This window comes from Hipposideros armiger, unplaced genomic scaffold (assembly GCF_001890085.2).
Source record: "Hipposideros armiger isolate ML-2016 unplaced genomic scaffold, ASM189008v1 scaffold_962, whole genome shotgun sequence".
NCBI classification, from domain to species: Eukaryota; Metazoa; Chordata; class Mammalia; order Chiroptera; family Hipposideridae; genus Hipposideros; species Hipposideros armiger.
In genome coordinates, this window is record NW_017732312.1 from 233633 (window position 1) to 261419 (window position 27787).

At 36.2% G+C, this 27787-nt stretch overlaps 1 protein-coding gene across 2 annotated transcripts in view; it reads left to right on the plus strand.

Annotated features, from left to right (window-relative positions):
* The window catches only part of MYO3A (myosin IIIA), a 231473-nt gene that overhangs the window by 151016 nt on the left and 52670 nt on the right, over positions 1-27787 (plus strand). For both annotated transcript variants that reach the window (XM_019630872.1, XM_019630873.1), the window contains exons 19-25: positions 1441-1651; positions 3898-4045; positions 16144-16297; positions 17828-17916; positions 19823-19952; positions 26793-26872; positions 27325-27402. In XM_019630872.1, coding sequence (XP_019486417.1) covers positions 1441-1651; positions 3898-4045; positions 16144-16297; positions 17828-17916; positions 19823-19952; positions 26793-26872; positions 27325-27402 — 890 coding nt within the window. The remainder of the gene's footprint in view (positions 1-1440; positions 1652-3897; positions 4046-16143; positions 16298-17827; positions 17917-19822; positions 19953-26792; positions 26873-27324; positions 27403-27787) is intronic.

Sequence of the window (27787 nt, forward strand, 5' to 3'; positions counted from 1 at the left end):
AGTATCCAGCTTCACTAGGAATCAATTAAAAACAAGTTGAAAGAAAGAGACATTTTTTTTTCCTACCAAATTGTCCGTTTTAAAAAATAATAATCCCTGATGTCCATTAAATTGTGTTCAAATTATTGGTCTTTCATTTAGCTGTAAGAGTATAATTGGTTCAGAGTTTTTAAAAAAGCAGCTAAGTAGTATATATCAAAGGCTTGAATGTGTTTGTATACTTTGAACCAATTGCTGAATTTAGTAAATCTATGCTAAAACAAATAATTCCAAACATGAACACAGTTTCATGTCCAAAATATTCATCTCAGCATTCTTTACAATTATGAACACATGGAAACAATCTGAACATCCCACAATTTAAAACTTATTGATATAGTATGAAATGTCAGAATATTATGTAGCTACTTAAATTTATATTTACAAACAATATTCAACAAAATTGGAAATGCTTAAGATGTTATATTAGGATAAAATGTGTGTGCAGAATAATGGCAATGAAATGCCTAGAAAGAAAGAAATGCGGAATGTTAACTTTGCAGGTGAGATTTCTGCTATGAGCCTGTATTATTTCTAGAATGTGAACGAAATATTTTGTTTAAATAAGGCCAACAGTCTTAGCCACATAACCAAAAAATACCTTGTCCCAAATGCTAAAAGTAAATTCAATATGTTCAAAATATTTTAAAAGAAAAACTGATTTGAAAACTTAGTCTATCTGTCATGTAGTAGTTTAAGTTAAAGATGTTTATTATATTAAAAAATGAGTTTTGTTCACTGAAGTTAAGTATTATGAATTTTAAATTCCCCATAATGTTTAATTATCATTAAATATTAAATAAATGTTTGGACATCAGGTTCTAACAAAATTTAGTAACTGAATATGAAACTGAAACATAGTATGATAAAAGGTATTTGAATGTCAGGACAGGTTTATGTTCTTTGGGTTGTATATGAATGTCTTTTTATGTTCTTTTACACTGCAGAAGTTACGTAAAATACATTTGCTTGAGTATATCCCTGAAGTCTAGGTAACCCTCCTATTCATTTCTACATTTTGAAAATGTGTATTAATAATAATGGTATCCAAATTATGCCAACTCTATTCATGGTATTTAAAATTATTTAACATAATTCAGTGAGATCATGTTGGCATCACATAAACAGCCACTCACATGTACAGATGTTTCACTCCGCCAGCCAGTTTGGTTTGGGCTGTGCTATATTTTACTGCAGCCCACGTTTGACCAGTAGAGATAGAGAAAGATGATCAAGAAGAGACATAGGACTACTATTAAACAGTACCTTATTTTTACATTATAAAATATTCTCATATTTATTTCACAATATTTGAAGAAGGTCAATTAAGACAATTTCATTCTCTGGGAAATTACTTCATTGCCATGATATTGTCTAACAACACATCTGTTTATTTTTCAGCCGCTTCTTTGCTTTGCATTCAGGCAGATGAACTACAAGAAGCTCTGACCTCCCACTGTGTGGTCACTAGAGGAGAAACCATTATAAGGCCCAACACGGTGGAAAAAGCTACTGATGTCAGAGATGCTATGGCTAAAACTCTATATGGCCGTCTCTTCAGTTGGATAGTCAATCGCATTAACAGCTTGTTGAAGAATGACACCTCACCAAGGTAAAAACTTTTATAGAAATATTTTTTTTCCAAATGTCAGGTGATGTAAAATATTTTGTAATTTATCAATTTATATCTGAGTCCCTTTGAAAATGTTTCTAATTGGTATCATTAGTTTATCAAAGTTATATTTCAGTAGACCTACTTTATTTCCTAATAGTATCACTTCATTGTGTCATGTAGGTATAATTGTTTTAATTGCTGGCACATAAAAAACTGTAGCAAAGTGAGTAAATGTAATAGAAAGTGACTTTTTAAAGTGCTATCTTACTATCAATTTATGTCTTTTTAATCAGATGGTATACTGTGAAGTATATACCATTTTACACTTGTAGAAAATGTCAGTTTAGCAGTTTTTGGTTTTGTTTTTGTTTTGAGGGTTTGAATTAAATCTTGAAAGCAAAGGAAAATTTTCTTTTCATATTTTAATTCTCATTATAATCTCTTAAAGATAGGGATTATGGCTTCCATTGAAATTTGGTTCAGAAATGCTCTAAATAACTAGTAAATGGTAGATCTGACCAATAATGTTATCTGGCCATAATTCTGTGCCCTGCCTGGTACCTCATCTTAGAAATAAAGATAATTGCAGTCACCATTGATTGAGTGTTCTCTGTGTGCCAGGGATTGTGCACAGATATAAGTCTTTACATTTACACCTAAAGATACAATTTTTGAAATTCATATATGAAAATAAATATGGATGCCTACCTAAGATCATCTCATTCACACTTGCTTAAACATAAAAGACCCTTTATACACATTTCAGGCATGCAATTCATTGTTATTTTTCCACTAAAATCCTATAATATTTTCCAGTCAAAATTATTCACTCAAAATTGCTTCTTTACCTCCCTGCTCAACTCTACCCTATCTGACTGGATCTGCCAATCACAACCCAATTATAATTTAATGATCAGATAGTTTGTATGCTCATGTGTGGCCATCTGTATAATGCCAAGCTTTCAGATGAAAATGGAAAAATTCGAGAATTTTTCAATATCTGTATATTCCACAGAATGTCAGCTTACATTCTTTCTAACATATTATTATACAAGTTAAATATTTATCTAAGTGAGACTCTTTGGGACAAAAAGATGGTAAAAGAATAATAATTTTGACTGAACCAGCATAAATTTAAGTTAGTCATTTTGCCTCAAAAAACCACATAAAATTACACTTACTATTCGAAATAGAACTTTTCAATAGGTAGCTTTCCTTTTGTCAATCCCATCATATATTCAAAATATTCTGTGACTCCACATTTTAAGTTCAGTCAATGCCTTCCATTAGAGAGCACATCCTTCTTCAGCTCACGGCAGTTGTTAGCTGTCATTTTCAAATTGCTGCCTCACACAACAGTAAGAGTAACACAGATTATGTAAATGGTTAACGCAAAGAGAAGTGTTTGTACGTTCCCTTTTAAGTGCACATGAAAATAACTTGGCAATGTATGTATTTATTGGGGGAGGGTCAAACTTTTTGACCAAGTAACCTTTACGGAACAGAGGTAATTATTCTGAAGGAGCATGAAAAAATGCATTTGGAATATGCAATTATGAAATAGTATTTTATTGTACGTTAAAAGTATTTAATTATGAAGTAAATCCACATATATGTATTGGGTTGTCGGAAAAGTCATGACGTATTTTTCCTGTTTTTCGTTGCAAAAATGTGTCATGACTTTTCCGACAGCCCAATATATCTTCAGGTTACCATTTGTTCTTTATTAAAAAATTATGAGTGAATAACCCAACAATAAATAAGGGTTCTTTAAAATAATTAAACTATTATAGCAAGTTTTCATTGTTGTCCTAAAATTAAAGACTAATTATACTCTTTCACAGAATTTATGCTTTTCTTGTATGTTTTTATGGGACATGTTTTTGCTACATTCTGAGTGCTAGCCAGGTTTTCCCCGTGAATCGTGGCTCACTCAGAGCTGTGATTTGTGCTTACAAACCTGTAGGAAAAAAGTTGCTTTTGTTTAAGTATATAAGATAGTATAGGAGTGATTTGTGTAGTACGAGGAAGTTATTGACCACTGGCATATTAAAATTGGTGCTACCTAATTTATCTTTATGTCCTATGGAAGGAAACTTTTTCAATTAAAACTTTCACTCTAAGTGTGTATGCTGGTCATAGTTTCTTAGCTGAATCACAGAAGCATACTCTGAGATATGCTGCTTTCCATTACCCCTTAAGAAAATAAATAAGATCTCAAAATAATGTCTCTAATTTTCCAGTGGGAATGGTGATGAGCTGAGCATTGGCATTCTGGATATATTTGGCTTTGAAAATTTCAAAAAAAATTCCTTTGAGCAGCTGTGCATTAATATCGCAAATGAACAAATTCAGTATTATTTCAATCAGCACGTGTTTGCATGGGAACAGGTAAGTCTGTGTATTATAAAGATGCATGTGTGTGTATGTTATATGCAGAATTGTACTAATGAAGCTGAACCTAAAGATGACTGATAGGTTTAAAGCCTTAAAAATTTAATAAACACAAAAAGAAAACCAATGTTTTCCTCCATTTTCATAGTAAAAACAAAAACAAACCAAAAAACTAGTATGAATTAAGTGTGTTGATATGTCATGTTGGATGTCCTCCATCAAAAATCAATACACCCTTCTCCAAAACTCAGCAAACCTGAGCCCTTGCAAACAAAGAGGTTTCCTTTGGAAAATGAAGTAAACAGATGTGTCCAACTACTCCTTTTCTGTCAATTGCATTGCTGAAATTCGTCTTGAAATTTAAATATCCATCTAAAATGCATTAAACGTCATAATTATGGTAACTAGGCAACAGAACACAAGATAATGGGTTTGAGGCAAATGCCATGAAATGGAAATGTGTAATTTATGATTCAGCTTCAAAAATATTCTTTCTTGGAGATAAATCAGAGACTTAAATTGCATTTGGCAAAACTGTAGTATTAAAAGACTATTTAAAATATTTTATCAAGTCTAAAAGAAATAGGCATATTCATTGTCATTTGTCCCCTTTAAATAATATTAAATTGTTTTGTGCTTACTAATTACAACTGAAGTTTTTATTTAAATTTGAGACAAATTAGAGGTACCTGAACCTCTGTTGATTCAAAATATTTAGGCTTATTGAGAATTAACTTTGAAATTGCATTTTGAAAACAGAGGTCACAAAATAAAACATTTACATATTTACATTTCTTAGGCCCCCAAAAAAAGGTGGGTGGACATAAATTTAAGATTTTATCTGTGTTTGCCCAGCTCTCATCTACCTCAGGATCTTGTTCCATCAAATATTTATCCTGTCTCTCTCTCTCTCTCTCTCCACCCCTTCTTGTTTTCTCCTCTGCTCTCATCTGTGCCCTCCCTTGGCCTACATATATGATAAAAATCACTTTAAAATCTTTAAAAACAAAAATGCTGCTCCACCCTGTGTATCTCTGTAGCTGTGGTCCTTCCTCTCTCCCCCCTTCACAGCCAATCTTTCTGAAAGCATATTCCCAATATTCATCGCACTGTATTGATTTCTTCCCCACCTGGTACTCTGTGTTCACAGCATCTGGCTCTGACCTCTCCCATTCCATCGGAATGGCCCTTCCTAATCTCATCAGTCATTGGTATCGGAAACGTTATAGTCGCCACATTATTGGCCTTTATGTAATTTTCAACCCTGTGGACACATTCCTGTTTCTGGAAAACCCCTCCTTTGGCATCTGTAACACCATCTTTCTGTTTAGCTTCCTCTTTGATGGTTCCTTCCTTTATTCTTCCTGCGTCATTCCCTAAACCAATGGTTCTCAACACTGGATGCATTGGAGAATCTCTTGGCAATCTTTGTAAAATTCCAGAGCCCAGACCTTCTCCCAGACCGATTAAATCAAATCTTTTGGGATGAGACCCAGGCACCAATATTTCTTAAGGTTCCCAATGTATTCCAGTGTCCAGCCAACATTGAGAAGTACTGCCCTAAATGCTAACTCTTCCAGATAGTTCTGTCCTTGACCCTCTTTCCATACTCACTAGGAGAAATGATCTATTTCCATTATTTCAACTACCCCCTACAAGCAAGTGATGCTCAAATCCCCATCTTCAACCCATCTATCTCTCTGAATTCCTGGCCTCCATTTAGGACAGTTTCCAGGACTTTATCCAGACTTGAACTTATCATCTTTTCCTCTCATTTGTATGTATACCCAGTGAAGGCTATCCTTACCCACTTTCTCAAGCCAAAAATGTTATGTTGTATTTCATTTCTTTTACTAAAGTCCATAAAATCAGTGATATTTGTTCACCTTCCCTCCTCTATGCTGCAGTAAAAATACTTGACAATAGTCTTTGGTTTACATTTTTGCCTTTCTCAGTAGGATGTAAATACCCTGAGGTCAAGGATTGTGTCTTAATTCGTTTTGTATCTTCAGAGTCTGACATAGCAAGTGCTCAATAAATATTTATTAAATTAAAGTCATCTTGCTTTACCACCTCACAGTATTCACATGATCCATTCTAGCCAGAGACTGAAGCAACTGGTTTTTTTGACAGGGATCTATTAGGATTACCTGCTTCTTGGGACCAGGTGCATTTTCCTGTATTTCCCATATGATTATTTAACATCTTGTGTTGGTAAACTCTTGCTTTTCTTCTCTTTGGGGAATTGAGGCTATAATTTTGTTTTATTGGAACTAGCATTTAAACCAATGTACAGACCTTTCAATAGTTACTTGATTTTCACTTTTTATAGCATGTTACATTTTATAATTCACTTTGATTAATGGTCTTGAATTTCATCCATGATCCTAATTCTTTTGTCTTTGGGCTTGCTACAAATGAAACTATTCTACAAAGCCCTTTTAAAAATGTCCTCAAGAGGCTTTCAAGACAAAACAATCAAAATTGCCCCCCACCCAAAAAAAAAATTAAAGATTTAATTAGGATCCAGGATTATACAAAGCCCTTTGAGAAATTAAGGCCATTCCCAACTCTTTCAAGTATCTTTCTAGGGTAACTACCCAGGAACCCCTGTTTCAAAATCTTAAGGACCAGGCATTGACAGCTGATGATCAGAGACAAATGTGTGATCTGGTGGATACAGGATTAGTCAGTGATACTCTTGATTTTAGCATGTAGGTACGCACATTTGGTTTTTTTCTTTCACTGTCACTTCCCTGTGAAGTCAAAAAATGTAACTGAGAATGCTAGCTAGCTATATGTATTAGCTGTCACAGATAAAGAACACCTACACTAATTTCTGTAAATGAGAAGCAGCTAGTAAGCCCAGTCATTAATTAAAGTCACGGTCACACTTTTTTTGGTCGAATATGATCACAGACTTGACCTAGCTCTGTGCTCCTCTGTTTAATAAAGTCTTCGTTGTTCATCAGTTAGACTGTTCTTGATTTCATGGACATACAAATGATCTGGCCAATATGAGCAAGACACAAGCCTCAGGCAGCACCTTCTCAGATGAAACAACTTCTGGTCCCACTTAAACCAACAAACATTATCTTTATTGACAGTCCTACAACATTGGAACATAAATACAGGTTTGTTGAAAGCGTTTCCTTATTTAGCCCAAGTTCAATTTACATATACGATAATATACACCTGGACGCACAGTTGGTGTTATGAAGGTATTTTGAATATCATTTCCCCATTACTTTCCATTAAAACAATAATCAATAGGCTACAGAAAAACATTTTTAGTGAAAGAATTTATGACAGTGACCTAATCCATGGCTTGCTGGGTGGATAGTTTCATATTTCTTGGAATGGTTGCCTCCAGCTGACCATTTGTTTTGCTTTGAACATGTTCTTAAATCTGGGAACCCATTTTCAACTCGCCAGCAGCTATGCCTCCTTTCTCATCATAACCTTGTTTTCTACAGACATAAATTGTATGCCTTGTGATCTCAACACCCAACTGAGAATATCCTTTGTCCCTTATTATCTAGATATTTACAATGTCTAAGACAGCTGGTCTATGGTGTGTATATTATATACTTCCTGAAATTTTCTGGAGTTGGATATTTCATAATATTTGAAGCTTCTATACTTTTCTGGCACTAGAAGAACCATTTCATATATATGTTGACTTTAATAAAATTTAAAGGGACAGTTTGTATCTGAAACAATAGTTTAAACATTAGATGATAATCCAGGTTCGCACCCCTGCAAACAGACAAAGAGGAGTATAGTTGTAATCTTTTACAATTCCAGACTCGAACTGTTCTAAATGAGTTGCAACTGAAAAGTATATAATTTTTCTCTCAATGTTATTCATTCCACAGAGTATTCATAGTTCAGCCTTCAATGTTACATTTGTGTAGATTATTTTGATGCACACTATTTACTCCCGTATTTTTCAAAAAGCTTTTCGTTAGCAGCTCAAAGGGCAGCAGACAGGTTATCCCATTCCTGATAAGGGAGGCATCTTTCTGCAAGAGCCCCCACACTGCATCGCCACAGTAATTATACAGCCAAGATTTGCAGGGGGGTTTTGGTTCTGCTTTTGTTTTTTCATTTTCTGGTTTTCTTCCACATAAAAGAGAGCTCAACAGTAACCACAAGTGTGATAGAAAGCTTGAAAATTGTCTTCAGGTTAGAGTCACACTAGTGTAGTGGTGGTTTTTGTCACTTTGTTTTGATTTTGCACTGTGGTATAATCACGGTATAAAACTTAGAGGGGAAAATGAATCTTGTTCCCTATAAGTTAATGTTTCAAATCAAAAGGAATGCACACCAACCATGAGCATGATTTGAATTGGAACAAATACTGTTGTTCTTCTTTAGGGCCATTATGATACTGCAAAGCATTGTTCTAGAAACCTGAAGATTTGCTCTACTTCCTTATGTGCTTATTTATACCTAGGATAAACTTTCTTAACCATTAGTGCAGCTCATCTTTCTGGTTATTAACTGAACTAAAGTTTGTTTTTAAAGTGAGCTATTAATATTTGTTTCTGTACAAGGATAAGCTGTTACATATATCATTTCTGCATGTATCCACAGGCTTTGAATTAAAAGTCAGAAGCCATTTTAGAGGCAGGAAACTATTTACAGTGCATAATGGAAACAATAACTGCAATTATGGCTTTGGCTTCTCTGCCTGAAAGTGATGTGTATGATTTTCATTTCCAGCTGTTCATATCCTAAAGATTAAAGCTTTTGACATTTTTTTTAATGTGGGCTCCCACACATAATTTGTGGCAATTACAAAGAACAAAAATTCATTCAAATATTACATAATATCTACAAATAATACATCATATCTACATTTTCAATTTTTTACATTACAAAGTAAAAAGAATTAGTCACTGGATAAAAAAATGTGTGGGTAATTCAAAATAAACACCTTACAAATGTCTTCAAATGGTTTTGCTTGAGAAGTGTGCATTTTTATTTTATATCCAACTTTCTTCCCTATTAAGCCATATGTGTATGATACTGGTAGCATTTGTCTTATTTTAGCTTTCCAAGAGATAAAGCATTAAAATAACCATACATTTAAGAAGCCCTTGATACAATAAGCCTTCCTTTTCAAATACTTGGCCAGGACTTGAGTGACTACTTGAGATCACATACAAATGTTCCTTCAGCTTCTCACATGCTAAGAGACTATGGAAGTGTGTATCCAGATGGTTCGAAGCGTGTGGCTCAGCCCTGCCGCAGCTTGTCCCTGTGCACATGTCGTCCTGTCCCTTGGCTCTTGCAGGCGATCGCTTGGGCTCCTGTGTTCGTTCCCCTCCTCACTCGCTCAAGACCCCTCCTGCACTCAGCCTGTTTCTCTTTCATCGATGATGTTGGATCAACACCCTTAATGTGATGTGGGGGATTTGTGGTACTTGCTTAGATCATTTCATAACATTTTTTAAAAATCTTTGAATTATGATAAAAAATAACTTCCAATGAGATATACAATGAGAACCATAGAGCCATACAATTACTGTCGTTTTCTACATGTGAGGTTAAGAGGATACTATTGACTGCACTGAAGTAAAATTTTTTGGTAAAGATTTAAATATGACTGTAAAGGAGAAATAATTTAAGGTGAAAGAGTTACTGCTATACGGAGAATTACATTTCTGAATTCCTAACTAAAATGCCTTCTTATCCTAAGCCAATACCTATCAATAGAATATAAATCTGTTAACTCCTTTAGAGCTTTTAAAGAGTTTTTCAAGAATAGGCATATACACAAAAAATGACTGAATTAGAATTTTTATCTTAACATGAATTATATAACTTTTCTGAGAAAAAAAAGCTGCTCTAGGGAGCACCATTTAAAATTCCTTTCTCCAAAGTTCATTGAATAAATGTGAAATAAAACAAGTTAATTTTCTTAGGTATTATCTAAAATACTTTCTCATTAGGTTACTTGTCAGATTCTGAATTAATGACCTTGTCATCTCAAGTTAGTGATGATCAGCATTCCCTGTGGCTTTCCATTAACATTAACGTAAAAATCAGCAGGATCATTGATACCAGCTTTAACCAGGAAATACAGAAAGGAAGAGATTTCAAATCATAAATTTTATTTTACATCAAAAGTTAAAATTTTTACATGTGTATTACTACTGTTTTCTTTTTTTAGCTCCTTAAAATACTTAATTACTTCCATAAAATTTTATTACTAAAAATAATATGTATATCTAGAAGTAGATAATCATAAAGAGAATGCAGTAAAACATTAATTATTGGGGAATTTGGGTAAAGGGTACATGGCCATTCTTTGTATTATTCTTGCAGTTTGTCTTTAAGTTTGAAATTACTTGGAAATAAAAGTGGCAAAAGTTTACTTTTTGACTATAGTAAGCATACTCAATTCACCTGGAATACTAATAGCACTCTAAATCCTAGATTTTCAACCTCTAAAATATTTCTCTTAAAATAAGGAGGAGTTTTGTCATTGGTTAGAATGAAGAGCTTCTCAATGGTTTCTTTCCACTGTGGGAAATGTTTTTGTAAAATGTATACTCATATGAGCAGTTGGTTAGTAGGAATTCTTTTACTAAAAGACAGACTTGGGGAATAAATGTGTTTATGTGACTTCTTTCCTTCTGCAAATGTTCTGTCAGTAGAACATTTATTTATTCATTAAGTTTAACAACACCTTCAGGCAGTTTTGGCATTGTGAAATGTTAGAACCAGAAGGAACCTAAATAGCTCACTTACATTTCACAGATAAAAATGACTCCCTGTGACTTGCCCAAGGTTACAGGCTGGTGAAATAAAGCCAGAACCAGAATCCAGGTCCTGTCATACCCATCCCAGTTCTTCCCAGGAACAAACAAATAAGCCAAGTTGAGAAGAACCAGAGACCTAACAAGGTAGTCTCTCATGCAAAAAAAAAGGGTGCTCCATCTATTTAAAAGAAAGGAAAGAAGGAAGGAAGGAACAAGAGGGGAAGGGAAGGAGGAAAAGAAAGCGTCTTTTCACATGAAAAGCCAGGGAGAATCAACGTGAAGGCAGGACAGAGGGAAACTAGAGAAAAGAGCAGCACTGAGGCAGGTGTCTTGGCAATTGGAGGGAATAGAGACCATCTACCAGGAAGGATAGAGTACCAGACTATGTATGGAACAGGTGAGAAAGAGAATACAGCAAAAGCAAAGAAATCCTAGGAAATGTCTTCCAGGTTGAAATGGAAAGGCAGAGAGAGCATCTTTGCTGTGCCATAAAGAATAGGGACTCTACCTTTTTCATCTTTATTTCTACCTTCCCCTGCCCCACCTACACCTAAACATACACATAGTAGGTGCTCCTTAAATAACTGAAGAATTGTAAGATGTGGCATCTGTACAATGACCTATACAGAGACAGTGCCACACACCGAGGTGAATTTCACATCCCATCTCGATATAAATCCCATTCATTTTTCCTCCCATGACTTGAAATGGGTAGAAGTATTTAAAAAGTGGACTAAACTTTAAAAGTAAAAGATACACATGGTTTGGGGTGAGCGGGGGGCATGATCAATTGAAGAAGACAGGTTGCTGAATTAGTCTGGAAGATGAGGGAAAGTCTCTGAGGACATGAGACTCGAATGATGAGGATTGAGCCTTTATAGTGTTGTTAGTTTGTGCTGAGTAATCTAAGTTTAACTTTTCACTTCCCATGGAAGCATTCGGCCTCTGTCAGCCTATAGTGACCACCCTCCACGCTACCTGTGTGAGTCTGGGGACTCAATGTAATCATCTCAAGTCTTCCCTGGGATGACACTTTGGCCCTGAATATTTAAGCTTGTCTAAGCCGTAGATACGGAGGTGCACCTCCCATGGCTTTCTTTCACAACGCACTCTCAAAACTCAGTGAAAAACAAGGGGGAATTTGACTCGGGCATGAGGTTTCTAATGTCCACCACGTCTTATGATTTCCCTTGCCTCTTTGATATATGCTTTAAGTGATAATTCATCTACCTGTTTTCAAAAGGGAACTCAGCTCATCTGAACAGAGCAGGGTTTACATATGCTAGACAGCTTCACTGCAGTTTAATAACTCTGCTGATCTGCTTTGAATGTATGTTTTTCCACTAGATCTTAATCTTTAATCACTAGCATTATTGCTTTATAAATGCTTTTTTTAATGTACAGGGCATAGCAGAGGACTTTCTGAAGTTATATGAGCTCCATTTCTGTACATATGCTTAAAAACAACTAAGCATTTTGAGATGATAACGGCTATAAAAATATATACTAGATTGTTTTAGTCGTGATCATTTTACTAAAAGTGCTTTATAAATCCTGAGTAATAGCATTTTTTTCTCCATTGGTTTGCCTGGAGTTTATAATACTAACAAGTATCTTAAGGGGGAGGGGGGGCGGGCATGGTTTTCCAAGTTATTCATCTCTGCTCTGTATGACCTGCCACAAAAGCATTCAGTGGATTTTGACCCAGGCAAATAGAAACGACAAATGCATTGATTTAGACCTTAACCTCATGTGCTTTCTATATAAAACATACAAAACCTCCTTTGAACTCTGCAGTTGCCATTTAAGCTATAACATGCTGTCAGAATAATGTGTCTAATAGTGAAGTAATTCTAGGTCTGCATACTTCTCCCATACCTTCAAATGAACAAACTGTGAAACTGGAAGACATTGTTTTCTTTTTTCTTTTGTACTGGATAAAGTGAATGTCTTTCAGGTGGTCTACCTTTTAGACAGACAGGTTCTGCCTCATTTTTATGTATTAGATTTTGTTTTATTTTAAAACACACGTATAGGGCCAGCCAAGTGGCACATTGGTTAAGAGCTGGCTTGGGATGCCAGAGGGCCCCGGTTCAGATCCCACATATGAGGGCCAGTGACACTGCCCTCTACAGCTAAGATGCTGAACAACAGCTCAACCTGGAGCTGGACGGCTGTGAGTCGCCGCAGCAGGTGGGTTGCCATAGGCTACCGTGTGTAGCCAGCAGCCAGCATGAGCGGCCAGCAGCCGCAGTGAGCGGCCGTCCAGAAGCCGGCAACTGATCTGCCTCACCCGGGAAGAGCGCAATGATGGTGCCAACTTGGGCCAGTGAAGCAACGTCCTCCACAACTAGACTGAAGAACAAAGGGATAGCAACTTTTCTATTCCCATCCCCCAATTCCCCAATAAAAATCTTAAAAAAATAAATAAATAAAAATAAAACACACATATAAATATGCATATAACTTTTCTGCTGACACCCTTGAATTAGATTTCAATTTCATAAGGCTCCAAAAGTAGTGATTAAAACTTTTGCTTATCAAATTCCCCACCTGCCATTGGCTAAATTGCTCCATGAAGTTGCCAGAAATAAGTTCTCTTTCTCTGAACTCTTTTTCTTTATCCTTTTTTTTTAAGATTTTTTATTGGGTAATTAGGGGAAGGGGAACAGACAAGTTGCTGTCCTTTTGTTCTTCAGTCTAGTTGTGGAGGACGTTGCTTCACTGGCCCAAGTTGGCACCATCATTGCGCTCTTCCCAGGCGAGGCAGATCAGTTGCCGGCTTCTGGACGGCCGCTCACAGCAGCTGTTGGCTGCTCACGCTGGCTGCTGGCTACATACAGTAGCCCATGGCAACCCACTGCCACAGGGGCTGCAGCCTACCCTTTCGCGGGCAACTCACAGCAGCCCAGCTCCAGGTTGAGCTGTTGTTCAGCATCTTAGCTGTAAAGGGCAGTGTCACTGGCCCTCATATGTGGGATCCGAACCGGGGCCCTCTGGCATCCCAAACCAGCTCTTAACCAACACGCCACTTGGCCGGCCCTCTGAACTCTTGTAGTACATGGTGTGATGCATTTATCTGTCACATCTTACCTTGTATTTTGAATATTTATTTATTAAAATATCACTTAAGTTATATTTTAAACCCACTGAGGACAGGGAGTTTGTTTTAAACATCTCTTTATCACCCATCGCAGTGCTTTACCATAAGGCGTTTAATAAACATATTTAATGAATTAAAGAATATAATGAAATATACTAAAATAAAATACATAAATGAAAATCGCCTGTAATTTTAATTTATGAATCAAGTAGGACAGTGGCTATCCGATACACTTCCCCAGTCATACTAGCTTTCTCATGTGAGAACCGGTGAGCACCCTGCATTGTCATCACTACAAGTCACCGTTCAGAGGTCATGTGTGTCCTTTCTTTTGTAGACTGTGGCACTGGAGTAGGGACACAGTATGCAGGCAGAGTTATAGAAACAAATGTGCAGCACAATTCTCCAGGTCCCTTTTGTAAATCAGATCATCAGCACCTATGTGGTGTTGGTACCATGGTCATACAGTAATTATTGTTCAATGTTTTTATTTTATGCATCTTCTACTCAAAAGCAAATGATGATTAAAGTACCAGATATTTTTTTCTTTGTTAGGTGAAGATTGTGACCTCCATTAAGTAGACAGAAAAATGGAAACTTATAGCATATGAAAATTCCAAAGGATTATACAGCTAGTTAAGTGGCAGAGCACAGATATGAACTTGTGTGTTCTTGGTTCCAAATCCATTGGTGGTTCCTCTGACCCACAGCTGTCCACTCTACTAACAATGTAAATATTAGCGTGACTGAAAAGTTATGTAAACGTTTGTGAGAGATTTGTTTCTGGAACTATATAAAAGGCTTAAATTAGGGGAAGTGTAACCCGAAGCTATACCTAATTAATATTCTATAAATTCTGGGACATAATTGTATTACTGCTCATTAACAGCGTATTCCCTTGCTTTTTGAAATCTTAAGATATCTGTAATTCTAGTGTAGACACTAGAAACTTTTCATGACTGCCAGAAGTTAGAATCAGTGCTGACTTTAATGAACTAGCAGTTCTGGAGATGGATACAATGGCACTCTCAGTTTAAGGTCAAGGTCAGAGGGAGCAATTTATTATAATACATGGAAAGTAGGATTTTAGGTCATTCACTGTCAAGCTACATATTATTCACAAAATGTTTAAGTGAACTTTTTAAAATTAAATTTGTTGGGATGACATTGGTTAATAAAATTACATAGGTTTCAAGTGTACAATTCTGTAATACATCATCTATATATCACATTGTATGTTCACCACCCAGAGTCAGTTTTCCTTCCATCACCATATATTTGATCCTTTTTACCCTCTTCTACCACCCACCTCCCTGCTTACCCTCTGGTAACCACTAAACTATTGTCTGTGTCTATGAGTTGTTGTTTCTTTATTTGTTTGTCTTGTTCCTTTGTTGTTTTCAGCTTTATATCCCACATATCAGTGAAATCATATGGTTCTCGACTTTTCTATCTGACGTATTTTGCTTAACATAATAATCACAAGATCCATCCATGTTGTCACAAATGGCAGTATTTCATCTTTTCTTATGGCCAAGTAATAGTCCATTGTGTATATATACCACATCTTCTTTATCCAGTCATCTATTGAAGGGCACTTTGGTTGTTGCCATGTCTTGGCCACCATGAATAATGCTATAATGAACATAGGGGTTCATAAATCTTTATGGATAAATGTTTTCAGATTTGGGGAGTACATAGTTTTTAAACAATAGTTTAACTTTATTCACATAGTTGCCATTATTAATTTTAATTAGTGAATTTTTTTTAAAGATTTTATTGGGGAATTGGGGGAGGGGAACAGACAAGATGCTGTCCTTTTGTTCTTCAGTCTAGTTGTGGAGGACGTCGCTTCACTGGACCATGTTGGTATTGTGATTATTGTGCTCTTACCAGCTGAGGCAGATTGGTCGTCGGCCATTGGACAGCCTCTCACAGCGGCTCATGGCAGCTCACGCTGGCTGCCAGCCACTCACGGTAGTTTATGACAGTCCACTGCAGCCTACCCTGTCGCCGGCGACTCATGGCAGCCCAGCTCCAGGTCAAGCTGTTGTTCACCATCTTAGCTGTAGGGGGCACAGTGTCACTGGCCCTCATGTGGGATCCGAACCGGCGGCCCTGGCGCTCCCAATCCAACTCTTAACCAACAAGCCACACAGCCGGCCCCTGTAAGTGAATTTTTTAAGTGACTTTTCTGTATGTATCATGTCCTGTTATAGAATGAATATGTAAATGAAGATGTTGATGCCAGAGTTGTTGAATACGAAGATAACCGGCCCCTCTTAGACCTGTTTCTGCAGAAGCCAATGGGTTTACTATCCCTACTTGATGAAGAAAGTCGATTTCCCAAGGCCACTGACCAGACTCTTATAGGTGAGTCTTAAATCCTTCATGTTCTGATGGTCATGTTCTAATGCATCACGTTCTGATAGTCATCTAATTTTGAATGATTAAAAAATATTTTTAATTATTTGGGAGAAGACAACGGTCACAAAGTCTGCATATCTAACTTTAAACAAGTGGCTTTGGATCTGATTACTGGACCAGTGAATGTTTATAATAGGGTGAAATATTTGGTGACAAACAAGTTTAGAGATTGGACTTCTCCTTACTTCATGGTAGAGCCTCAATGATAGGATCTTGTGTTAGAAATGACGTTAGAAATTATCCAGCCCAAAATTAGAAATTAGAGGGCAGAGCAAAAGGATAGCTCTAATATTTGGAAAGAGTTAGCTATTGGGGAGGAAACAAGTTCACCTGTGATGTTTTAGTCATTTATCTACTAAAGGCAAATAGTCTCAAACACCTTAATAATCCCTCAGTTACAGTACATTAGTAAATGTTCATGATGATAATCCTGAGTCATCAAAGAAATGTTAAACATGCTAATTTTTTTCTGTTTGAGAAGGCAGGATGTGTGTACAATATTTAAAAGATTTTCATCTAAAATGGCTAAAATAAACGTCCTACTCCTTAAATTTAAAAAAACTAGATTTTTTTAGCTATCTGAAAAACCATTTTTTAATGTAAAACACTATATTCCCTGATGGTAAGAGATAGTAAATACTTGCAGAAAATTTAGATTCACATTTTCTCTCATTTACTTCTGGTGATATACAGTCTGTTTCTTACTATTAAGTCAGTGGTGTTGCCTCCTTCTGACTCTCTGATTGGTGTATTCTTTCCTCTAATTGGACAATATAATGGAAAAGAAAATAACAGCAAGATTGTGGGGAAAACCATTTCACAGCAATCACCTGATTTTGATGTTAAAATGTTCCCTCTAGAACATGGAGTACACAGTTCTCTGAGGGCGGTAAAATTTTATCAAAATGTAACTGCCTTTATGATCCTATTGTGTTTCCTATATAATCAATATTTTATGGGTCCTGTAGTAGAAAAGAGAGTTAAAATACCCAATTCCTAGGCACGTGGCTTCACTTCAAACTGTCTCACAAATCTCTTTGATCACTCAGTCTCCAGTAGCTCCCTTCATCTATACCAGTGGTTCTCAAAATGTGGCCCCCAGACCAGGAACATCATCATTATCATCTGGGAACTTACTAGAAATGTGACTTCGTGGATCCCATTCCAGACCTACTGAGTCAGAAGCTCTGGGGGCAGGGCCCTCCAATCTGTGTTTCAGTAGGCCCTCCAGTGGACTCTGATGTTTGCTAAGGTTTGAGAACTGCTCCTCTAAATCCTAATGGAATGGTAAAATTCATGATCTTGAGTTTTTCCTTGCCATATATAATTATATTTCAAATCTGCATACATTTGCCCTGTAAAACTTTTTTTCACTGCACATTGTCCATTTTATGGTGATAGAGATGATTCTGTCAATCAATATTTTTTGCGAGTCTCCCACATGCTTGATATTGGAATTCAATTTTTTTGTCTTAGAAAAATTTGAAGGTAACCTGAAATCACAGTACTTCTGGAGGCCGAAAAGAATGGAGCTTTGTTTTGGAATTCACCATTTTGCAGGAAAGGTAAGAACTTGGAAGAAGTATGACTTGAGTTTCTCTTTAGTTTTTCATCGAATAATAAGGATAAAGGTAGACATGAAAATTATTTCCCACAATATTTATAGATGGTTATAATGAGATAGCTATCCGTGTCTGCCCGTCTGGCCCTAACTGCTCTCCAGTTTTCTACAATCTGTTCTGTCCTTTGCCAACCACTGTCCCCTCCAGGGCTTACATTTCAAGCATCTGTCCTGAAAGGCTTAAAAAAAAATCCTTCTCTTAGTTCAACAAAGTTATAGTTTTCCTAGAGAAACTTTTATTAAGAGACTGAGGGAAAACAAGAAAAGAAAGAAACAAGCCTCTGATCCTGACATCTGGCTCTGGGTGAGATTGGCTGGCAATGGGTACCTATTTTTTCCTTCTTTTAATGGTAGCTGAGAATCTTTAATGTGAACTGTCTTTTTCAGACTTTAAGTGCTTCCCTCATCACTGCAGCCTTTGTCTGTCCTTCCTCCCAACAAAAGGAGGTGACAGGCTGGAGGTATGGTCAGATACCTGAGCTAACCTAGGTAGATGGAATTGGCTAATAGACTCTTATGCAGTTAGAGAAAGAAATGTTTATGCATTAACAGATACGCATTCCCACACCAGAGCAAACCTCAACACCCAGAGGACACTTTCCTTCCCTTCTGCAGAGAATGACAGGTCATTTGTTCACAATGATGTTAGAAATAGTGGATGATAAAATCAAGAAAGAATGCAATGAATTAGAAATACATAAACAAAATAACACAGAGCCCTGAGCATTCTAATTTATTAGAACTATAGTCCACAAACTTCAATATTCCACAGACTTTTGTCATTGAAAAAAAATCTACCTTAAATTTTATAGTTATAGCCTCGCTCATGATTTTTAGTATATGATTTTCCAGATAAGCCTCCTTTAAAACATCCATTAAGAATTGCCTATGATCATTCCATCCAGTTTTGAATAATTGTATTAGTCTGTTTGGGCCGCCATAACAAAAATAACACAGACAGGGTGACTTAAACAACAGAAAGTTATTTGTTCACAGTTCTGGAGACTAGAAGTCCAAGACCAAGGTGCCTGCAGGGTGGGTGTCTGGTGAGACCTTTCTTCTTGGCTTGCAGACAGCTGCCTTCTCTCTGTGTCTTCATGTCCCCCCTTCTCTGTGTATGTATGGGTGTTAGAGAGATCGATCCCTGGTGTATCTTCCTCTTCTTATAAAGACATCAGTCCTGTGGGATTAAGACCCCACCCTTATGACCTCATTTAACCTTAAATACCTCCTTAAAGTGTTTATCTCACACAAATATAGTCACATTGGAAATTAAGGATTCAACATATTAATTTTGTAGGGACACATTTCAGTCCATAACAACAACCATATTGGATCATCAGAAGTATTTGGGTTACATTGATCTTTAGAAAGTCCTAAAATTATTTAGAAGTGCCAGAAACATAAACAACCCATTATGCACTTAGACCACACTCCTACTGAGACAATACTCTGTAATGTCCAATTCTCTGCAGTGAATCAAACAAAATGAGAAGCCTCGGTGGCCCCAGTGTGCTTCCTTTATGCCACCCCCAACCCTCCAGATAGAGATAGGAAACACACCAAATTTCCAACATAATAGATGGGATAAATCAAACTTCTTTTATCATTTCAACTCAAGTAAAATCAGTGAAACATTTTTCTTTGACAAGATTTACTGTAAACCTGGAGAGGTTTGTTTTTTCAACCAAGTTGTAAGGGACTACCTTTATAAATCTTGGTATGCGAGTATCTGTCACTCAGCACAGAGTAAGCTCTCAATAAATTTATTGATGATGATGATGATGATGATGATGACAGTTCACCGTGATATTAATTGTGATCATGATTATAGCATACTTTATCAACAGGTCCTCTATAATGCAAGTGGATTCTTAGCTAAAAATAGAGACACTCTTCCAACAGATATTGTGCTACTTTTGAGGTCATCAGAAAACAGTGTCATTCGGCAACTAGTCAACCATCCTCTGACAAAAACTGGTAAGCTCAGACAATTTCCTTTAAATCAGGTTTTTCAAGCCCAACCAAGTAATTTCTGACTGTGATTTTCATGATTATAATCCTCAGTTTTTCATGTTGATTTGTTTTTGGCTCACTTAATATGCAATTATTAATATTCTCTGCCCAGATCATCTGAAGAAAATAGTAAAATATAAAGAAGCTAGGTTTTCAGGCCAGCTGAGTGGCTCAGTTGGTTAAGAGCACAAGCTCTGAGCAACAGGGTTGCCAGTTCAATTCCCACATGGGCCAGTGAGCTGCACCTGAGCTGAGCTGCCGCTGAGCTGGTGAGAGCACATGCTGTTAGCAGCAAGGTTGCCGGTTCGACTCCTGCATGGGATGGTGAGCTATGCCACCCTCTCCCCCCTCCCCCGGCAGCTAAGATTAAACACGGCACCTTGAGCTAAGCAGCCATGAGCTGCTGACAGGCGGCCGGCAGGCGGCCAGATGGCTAAGTGTTCAACAGGTTGCCGGTTTGACTCCTGCATGGGATGGTGGACTATGTCCTACACCCCGCCTCGCAACTAGATTGAAAGCGGCGACTGGACTTAGAGCTGAGCTGCACCCTCCACAACTAAGATTGAAGGACAACAACTTGACTTGGAGCTGATGGGTCCTGAAAAAACACAATGTTCCCCCTCCTCGATTCCCCAACACTGTTCGCCTCCCCAATTCCCCAATAAAAATCTTTAAAAAAAAGGAAGCTAGGTTTTCATTAAAGTGTTTGAAGCACTCACCAGAAAACATGGTGATATCCTAGCTACTCACTAGAAAAATACACCCACCTCCAAAGAGTTCAAAATTGCCTGCTGTTTTGGGAGTGGGCAGCTTTTGGATGGTTCCTTGAACTTCTACAGGTTTAGTGAGTTCTACGTTATTGATTAAAAACTCACATGCCTTTGTTCCACCCAACCATATACATTCTTGCATTTTCTTTTAAGTAGAAAATATGTAGTTTTTCTTTATTGGAATTTAAAATCGTTCTCTGCATTTCTTATTTTATTGAGGTAGAATGATGTACAATAAATACATAGCACATATTTAGACAGTAAAATATGGTGAATGTTTTGCATACATAAGCACCTATAAAACCATCACCACAATCAATAGTGAACCTCTTCATCGCCCCCAAGTGATGTTTCCTCGTGATCCTTTGCAATCCTTCCCTATACTTCTCCCTACTTCTATCCAATTGTTCTATCACAGTTCATTGTTCTTTTACCCATTGAATTTCTTTGGCATTGGAAATCAATTGACTATGTATAGGTCTATTTCTAGACTTCTTACTGTGTATCACTGGTATTTGTCAATCTTTATGCCAAGTGCGCTTCTTGATTACAGTAGCTGTATAAAAAATCTTGAAATCAGGTAGTGTAAGTTTCCCAACTTAGTTCTTCTTCGGAGTTGTTTAGGTGATTATAATTCCTTTAGTTTTCCACATAACTTTTAGAATGAGCTTGTCAACTTCTACCAAAATTCCTGGTGAGAATTTGAGTGGGATGCCCTGAAGCTATTAGATTAATTTTGGAAGAAATGATATCTTCACAATATTGGGTCTTCCAATCAGGAAGCACAATATACCGTAGCTCTCCATTTAGTTAAGTCTTCCTTAATTTCTCTCAGCAATATTTTGTAGTTTTCAGTGCACAAGTCTTGCACATCTTTTGTCAAATTATCTGCTAATATATCACATTTTTAAGCTATTATAAATTATCATTTTTAATTCAAGTTCTGTGTGTTGCTAGTATATAGCAATCCAGTTGATTTTTGTATATTGATTTTTTTGCCCTGCAATGTTGATATACTCATTTATTAGGGTAGGGTTTTTTTTGGTAAATTCTATAGGGTGTCCTACATAGATGGTCATGTCATCTGTGAATAATTTGCCCTTACTTTTCCATTCTGTTCACATTTTATTTCTTCATCTTACCTGGTTGCACTGGCTAGAATCACCAATGCAATGTTGGATACAAGCGGCAAGACTGAATGTTCTTGCCTTATACCTGATCTTGGGGAGAAAGCATTCAGTTTTTCCCCATGAACTACGATGTTGGCTGTAGGTTTTGCATAGATGGAGGAGGAACTTTCTAGTCCTACTTTGCTGAGTTTTTATCAGACATGAATGTTTGGGAGTTTTTTTCTGAAAATATGGTAAGTTAAATTGATTGATTTTTTAAAGTTATGCCAACTTCTTATTCCTGGGAAAAACCTGACATGGTCATGATTCATTGGACATTTTACGTATTGCCTGATTCAGTTTGCTAACATTTTGTTAAGAATTTTTGTAGCTATGTTCGTGAGGGATATTGAACTATATAGTTTTCTTCTAATTTTTTTTCTAAATTTGGAATCAGAGTAATACTGGCTTCATAGAATGAATTGAGATGTATTGTTTCCTCTTCAATTTTCTGTAAAAATAAAATAAGTATTATTTCTTTTTAAATTGCTTTGTAGAATTTACCAGTGATGCCATATGGGCCTGAAGGGTTTTTCGTGAGAATGTTTCCAACTACAAATTCAATTTTTTTAATAAATATAAGGCTATTGAAGCTATCTAATTTTTTTGAATAAGTTTCAGCAGGTTGTGTCCTTTAAGAATTTGTCTATTCATCTATGTAGTCAAATTTATTGATATAAAGTTGATTATAATATTCACTTATTATCCTTTTAATATCTGTAGATCTTGAAGTTATGTCAGTTTTTTTATTCCTAATATTGATAATTTGTGTCCTCTTTCATTTTATTCTTGACAGATTTTCTAAAACTTATCTTTTTTTTAATATTCTCAAAGAACCAGCTTATGGTTTCATTGATTTTTCTCTATTAGTTTTGCTTTCTATTTTGTAGATTTTTTTTTTGCTTTTATCTTTATTGCCTCCTTTCTTCTTTTTACTTCGGGTATTCTGTCATTTATCTAAGGTGAAAACTTTAGGTCAATGATTTAAGAAAATGTTTCTTCTTTTCTAATATAGACACTCATATGGGTTATGTACAAGTATTTTTTAAAGATTTTTCTTAAAATATAGCTAACATACAATATTATATTCATTTCAGGTGTGCATCATATTTATTCAACAGTACCCACCTGGCACTATACATAGTTTTTACCGTATTATTGATTATATTCCCTATGCTAAAGAAGTGATCACCGTGACAAGTCCAGCAACCATCTGATACTGTAACACACTATAAAAATATTATTGACTATGTTTCCTATGATATACATTGCATCCCCAAGACTTACTTGTTTTATACCGGGAACTTTGAACCTCTTATTCCCCTTTACCTTCCCCTCTTTTTTAATTTTTTAATTACAGTTGACATTTAATATTATTTTATATTAATTTCAAATGTATAGCATAGTGATTAGACATTTATATAATTTATGAAGTGATACCCCTGAGTAGTCTAGTACCCACCTAGCACTATACAGTTATTGCCATAACATTGACTATATTCCCTAAGCTTTACTTTACATCCCCATGACTATGTTATAACTACCAATTTGTATTTCTTATCCCTTCACCTTTTTCACCCTGCCCCCAACCCTCCTCCCATCTATCACCCCAATAAATTTAATTCCTATCTGACACCATACTTAGTTATTACAATATTATTTATTATATTCCTTGTGTATACCCTACATCCCCATGACTACTTTATAACAACCAATTTGTACTTCTTAATCCCTTCCCCATTTTCACCCACCCCCCAACCTCCCTCCTATCTGGCAACCATCAAAATGTTCTCTGTGAATTTGTTTCTGTTTTGTTTGTTTGTTTTGTTCTTTAGATTGCACTTATAAGTGAAATCATATGACATTTGTTTTTCATTGCCTAACTTTCTACAGTTAGTACAATACACTCTAGGTCCACCCATGTTATTGCAGATGGCAAGATTCCATTCATTTTTTATGGCTGAGTAATATTCCATTGCATATATGTACCACCTCTTCTTTATTCATTCATCCATTCAGGAATACCCAGGTTGCCTTCATATCTTGGCTATTGTACGAGGTGTGATCAGCAAATATAGTGAATGTTTAAATTTAAAATAAATTATTATAGTAAAAGAAACATTGCCATTAATCCCTCTCAAAATACTGCTTCTCACTTTGAACACACCTATTCCTTCGTTTTGCCACTTTCTGAAGCAGTTCTAGAAGTCCTCTTTCGTGAGTGTCTTTAGTTGCACCGTCGTGGCTGCTTCGATATCCTGAATCGATTCAAGACATTTACCTTTCATGGTCATTTTGACTTTGGGGAAGAGCCAGAAGTCACACAGTCCAAGATCCAATGAATAGGTGGATAAGGACACACCATAATGTTTTTATTTGACAGAAATTGCTATACCAGAAGTGATGTGTGACATGGAGCATTTCTGTTGTGATAACAAAATATACTGAATGTTGCTGCCGAGTGCCATCCAATGGAAAGGCAGGGATCTTCAATACAGGAAGCAGTGCGTCGAACCTTAGTAACAGTGTGTGACAAATTTCAGCTTGTTTGGTGCAGTCAGTCAGGTGTGAGCTACAGTTGAGAGAAGGTGTGTTTTAAAGTGTGCTGTAAATCATTCTCCATCATGACAATGCTCTGTGTCACAACATCACTTTTGGTCTATGGCAATTTCTGTCAAATAAAAACATTACAGTGTGTGTCCTCATCCACCTTATTCACTGGAACGGGCACCATGAGACTTCTGGCTCTTCCCCAACGTCAAAATGATTCAGGACGTTGGGACAGCCATAACAGTGCAAGTAAAGACACTCACGAAAGAGGACTTCCAAAACTGCTCCAGAAACTGGCAAGAACGATGGGATAAGTGGGTTTGAAGAAGGGGAATATTTTGAGGGGGATTAATGGCAATGTGTCTCTTACTTAATAATAATTTTTTTTATTTAAACATTCACCATATTGTTTGATCACACCTCATAAATAATGCTGCAATGAACATATTGATGCACACGTCCCCTCGAAGTAGCATTTTACATTTCTTCAGATAAATATCCAGAAGTGGGATTACTAGGTCCCTCTTTGTCTTTTGTTATAGTCTTCATTTATAAATCATTTTGTCTGATATAAGTATTGCTACTCCAGCTTTTTGTTTGTTTCCATTTTTGTTAAATATTTTTTTCCATCCCTTTACTTTAAGTCTGTGTGTGTCATTCAATCTGAAGTGAGTTTCTCGTAGGCATCATATGTAAGGGCCTTGTTTTCATATCCATTCAGCTCCCCTGTCTTTTGATTGGAGCATTTAATCCATTTACATTGAATAATTTTTCATAGGTATGTAATTATTGACATTGTATTATTCATATTTTTTATTTTTTTTCATCTTAAAGAAGTCTCTCTAAAATTCCTTGTAATACTGGTTTAGTGGTGATGAACTCCTTTAGCTTTTTCTTGTCTGGGAAGTTCTTTATCTGTCCTTTGATTCTAAATGATAGCTTTTCTGGGTAGAGTAATCTTAGTTGTAGGTCCTTGCTTTTCATCACATTGAATAGTTCGTGCCAATCCCTTCTGGCCTGCAAAGTTTCTGTTGAGAAATCAGCTGATTATCTTAAGGGAGCTGCCTTGTAGGTAACTAACTTAGCTTTTCTCTTGCTGCTTTTAAGATTCTCTCTTTGTCTTTAACTTTTGGCATTTTAATTATGATGTGTCTTGGTGTGGGCATCTTTGGGTTCATCTTGTTTGGGAGTCTCTGCATTACCTGGCCTTGAATATCTGTTTTCTTCACCAGGTTAAGGAAGTGTTCTGTCATTATTTCTTCAAATAGGTTTTCAATTCCTTGCTCTCTGTATTCTCCTTCTGGTACCCCTATAATACAAATATTGGTACTCTTGATGTTGTTCCAGAGGCCCCTTTAAACCCTTCTCAGTTTTTTGGATTCTTTTTTCTTTTTGCTGTTGTGATTGGATGTTTTATGCTACATTATCTTCTAAATCACTAATCCAATATGCTGCTTCATCATACCTACTATTGATTCCCTCTAATGTATTCTTCATTTCTATTATTATATTCTTTATTTCTGACTGTGCTTTGTATCTCCATTTTTATGGTTCCTATCTGTCTGTTGTTCTCCCTGAGATCACTGAGCATCTTTATAATTAGTGTTTAGAGCTCTGTGTCTGGTAGATTGCTTGTCTCTGTTTTATTTAATTCTTTTTATAGAGCTTTGTTCTTTTCTTTTATTTGGGACATGTTTCTTTGTCTCCCCATTTTGGCTGCCTCCCTGTGTTTGTTTCTATGTATTAGGTAGGGCTGCTATGTCTCCCAGTCTTAGTAGAGTGGCCTTATGTAGTAGGTACGCTGTGGGGCTCAGTGGCTCAGTCTTCCTGGTCACCTGAGCCATGTACTCCAGGTGTGTCCCTTGTGTGGGTTGTGTGTGCCTTCCTGCTGTCATTGAGCCTTGGTTGCTGTTTGTACAACAATGGGAGGGACTGACACTCAGGCTCATTGGTTGTGAGGACTGGCCAGTGATGACAGTAGAGGAGTTGTGGTGCAACAGCTGACACTACAGAACTGGGATCTGCCTCAGCAGGACTCTAATCACCCCATATCTTATAACAATTAAAAGGAAATCCAGCACTTACCTCTCCCTTTTCTATTGTCCAAGCTGGGTATTTTTCTGAATTAAAATTTTGTTGTAAACTTTCACATAATATTATTTTATCTCTAAGTTTCTCAAAAGTAGTTAACCAAGCATGTAAGTTTGAATATTGTGGTATTAACAGTGTTTATTTTAACATTAAGTAAATTGGGAAAATCTTCTAGCCATTAAGGGTTCTAAAAGGTATATTCATTTTTATCTAAATTCCCATAGGTAATCTGCCACATTCTAAAACTAAAAATATAATAAACTATCAAATGAGAATGTCAGAAAAGTCAATCAACCTGACAAAGGTAAGAAAATGCATTTTTCATGGCATTGAGTCTAAAATATCTACCTTTACAATGCAATATTTGTGTGCTCCTAAAAGTAAACTGCCTTTTCCTTGGTTTTTCTTCCTTTGATCTTTTTTTTTTTTTTTGCTTAAACAGGTATTTATGTTTTGTTTATATTATTGCTAGTCATTAAAATAATCATACATTTCTTATATATTCCTAACCCTTCAATTATGTTACACTAGGACCAACTGAAAATGTATTAGCTAAGATCAGAGGTATTCACATTCTATTCAAATTCCAATGAGTTAACAAAACAATTACCTTGAAGTAAAAATATCAATGACATTTTGTTGTTTTATGTATTTGAATGCATGGACTCTGATAACCTGAAGGAAAATTCTACCTGCTCCCTATAGATCATAAAGTACAATCAGTACTGAAGCATCACTGTGCTTCCTTGGTCTTAGGGTGAAACTGGAGAAGCCACACGCCATGCCAGAGAGACCACCAACATGAAAACACAAACGGTTGCATCATATTTTAGAGTAAGATATTAAATTATGATGTGTTGTGTTTAAGGATGTTGTTTATTCTACATGGGAGTGATAGATCTAAAGTTATAACAGATATCAGAGTGCTATTAGCAAAAGAGAATTTTTATTGTGTTCCATTTACTATTTGTTAGATACAGGCTATATTAGCGTGTACTGTCAAAAATCTGTGCATTGGTTTACTGGGTATATTTCACCTGTAAAAGTATTGTATACTAAGTTGATCTTAATGGAGGTCTATACCTCCATTAAAGTTTGTCCATAGAACCAAATGCATTTCCACCAAAATAAAACTTAAAAATGGCTTTAATTTGATGCTATTGTAATTAGCAATGCTCTTCCCATTCCTGAATAATTTTAGGATAGATAGATGGGGCCA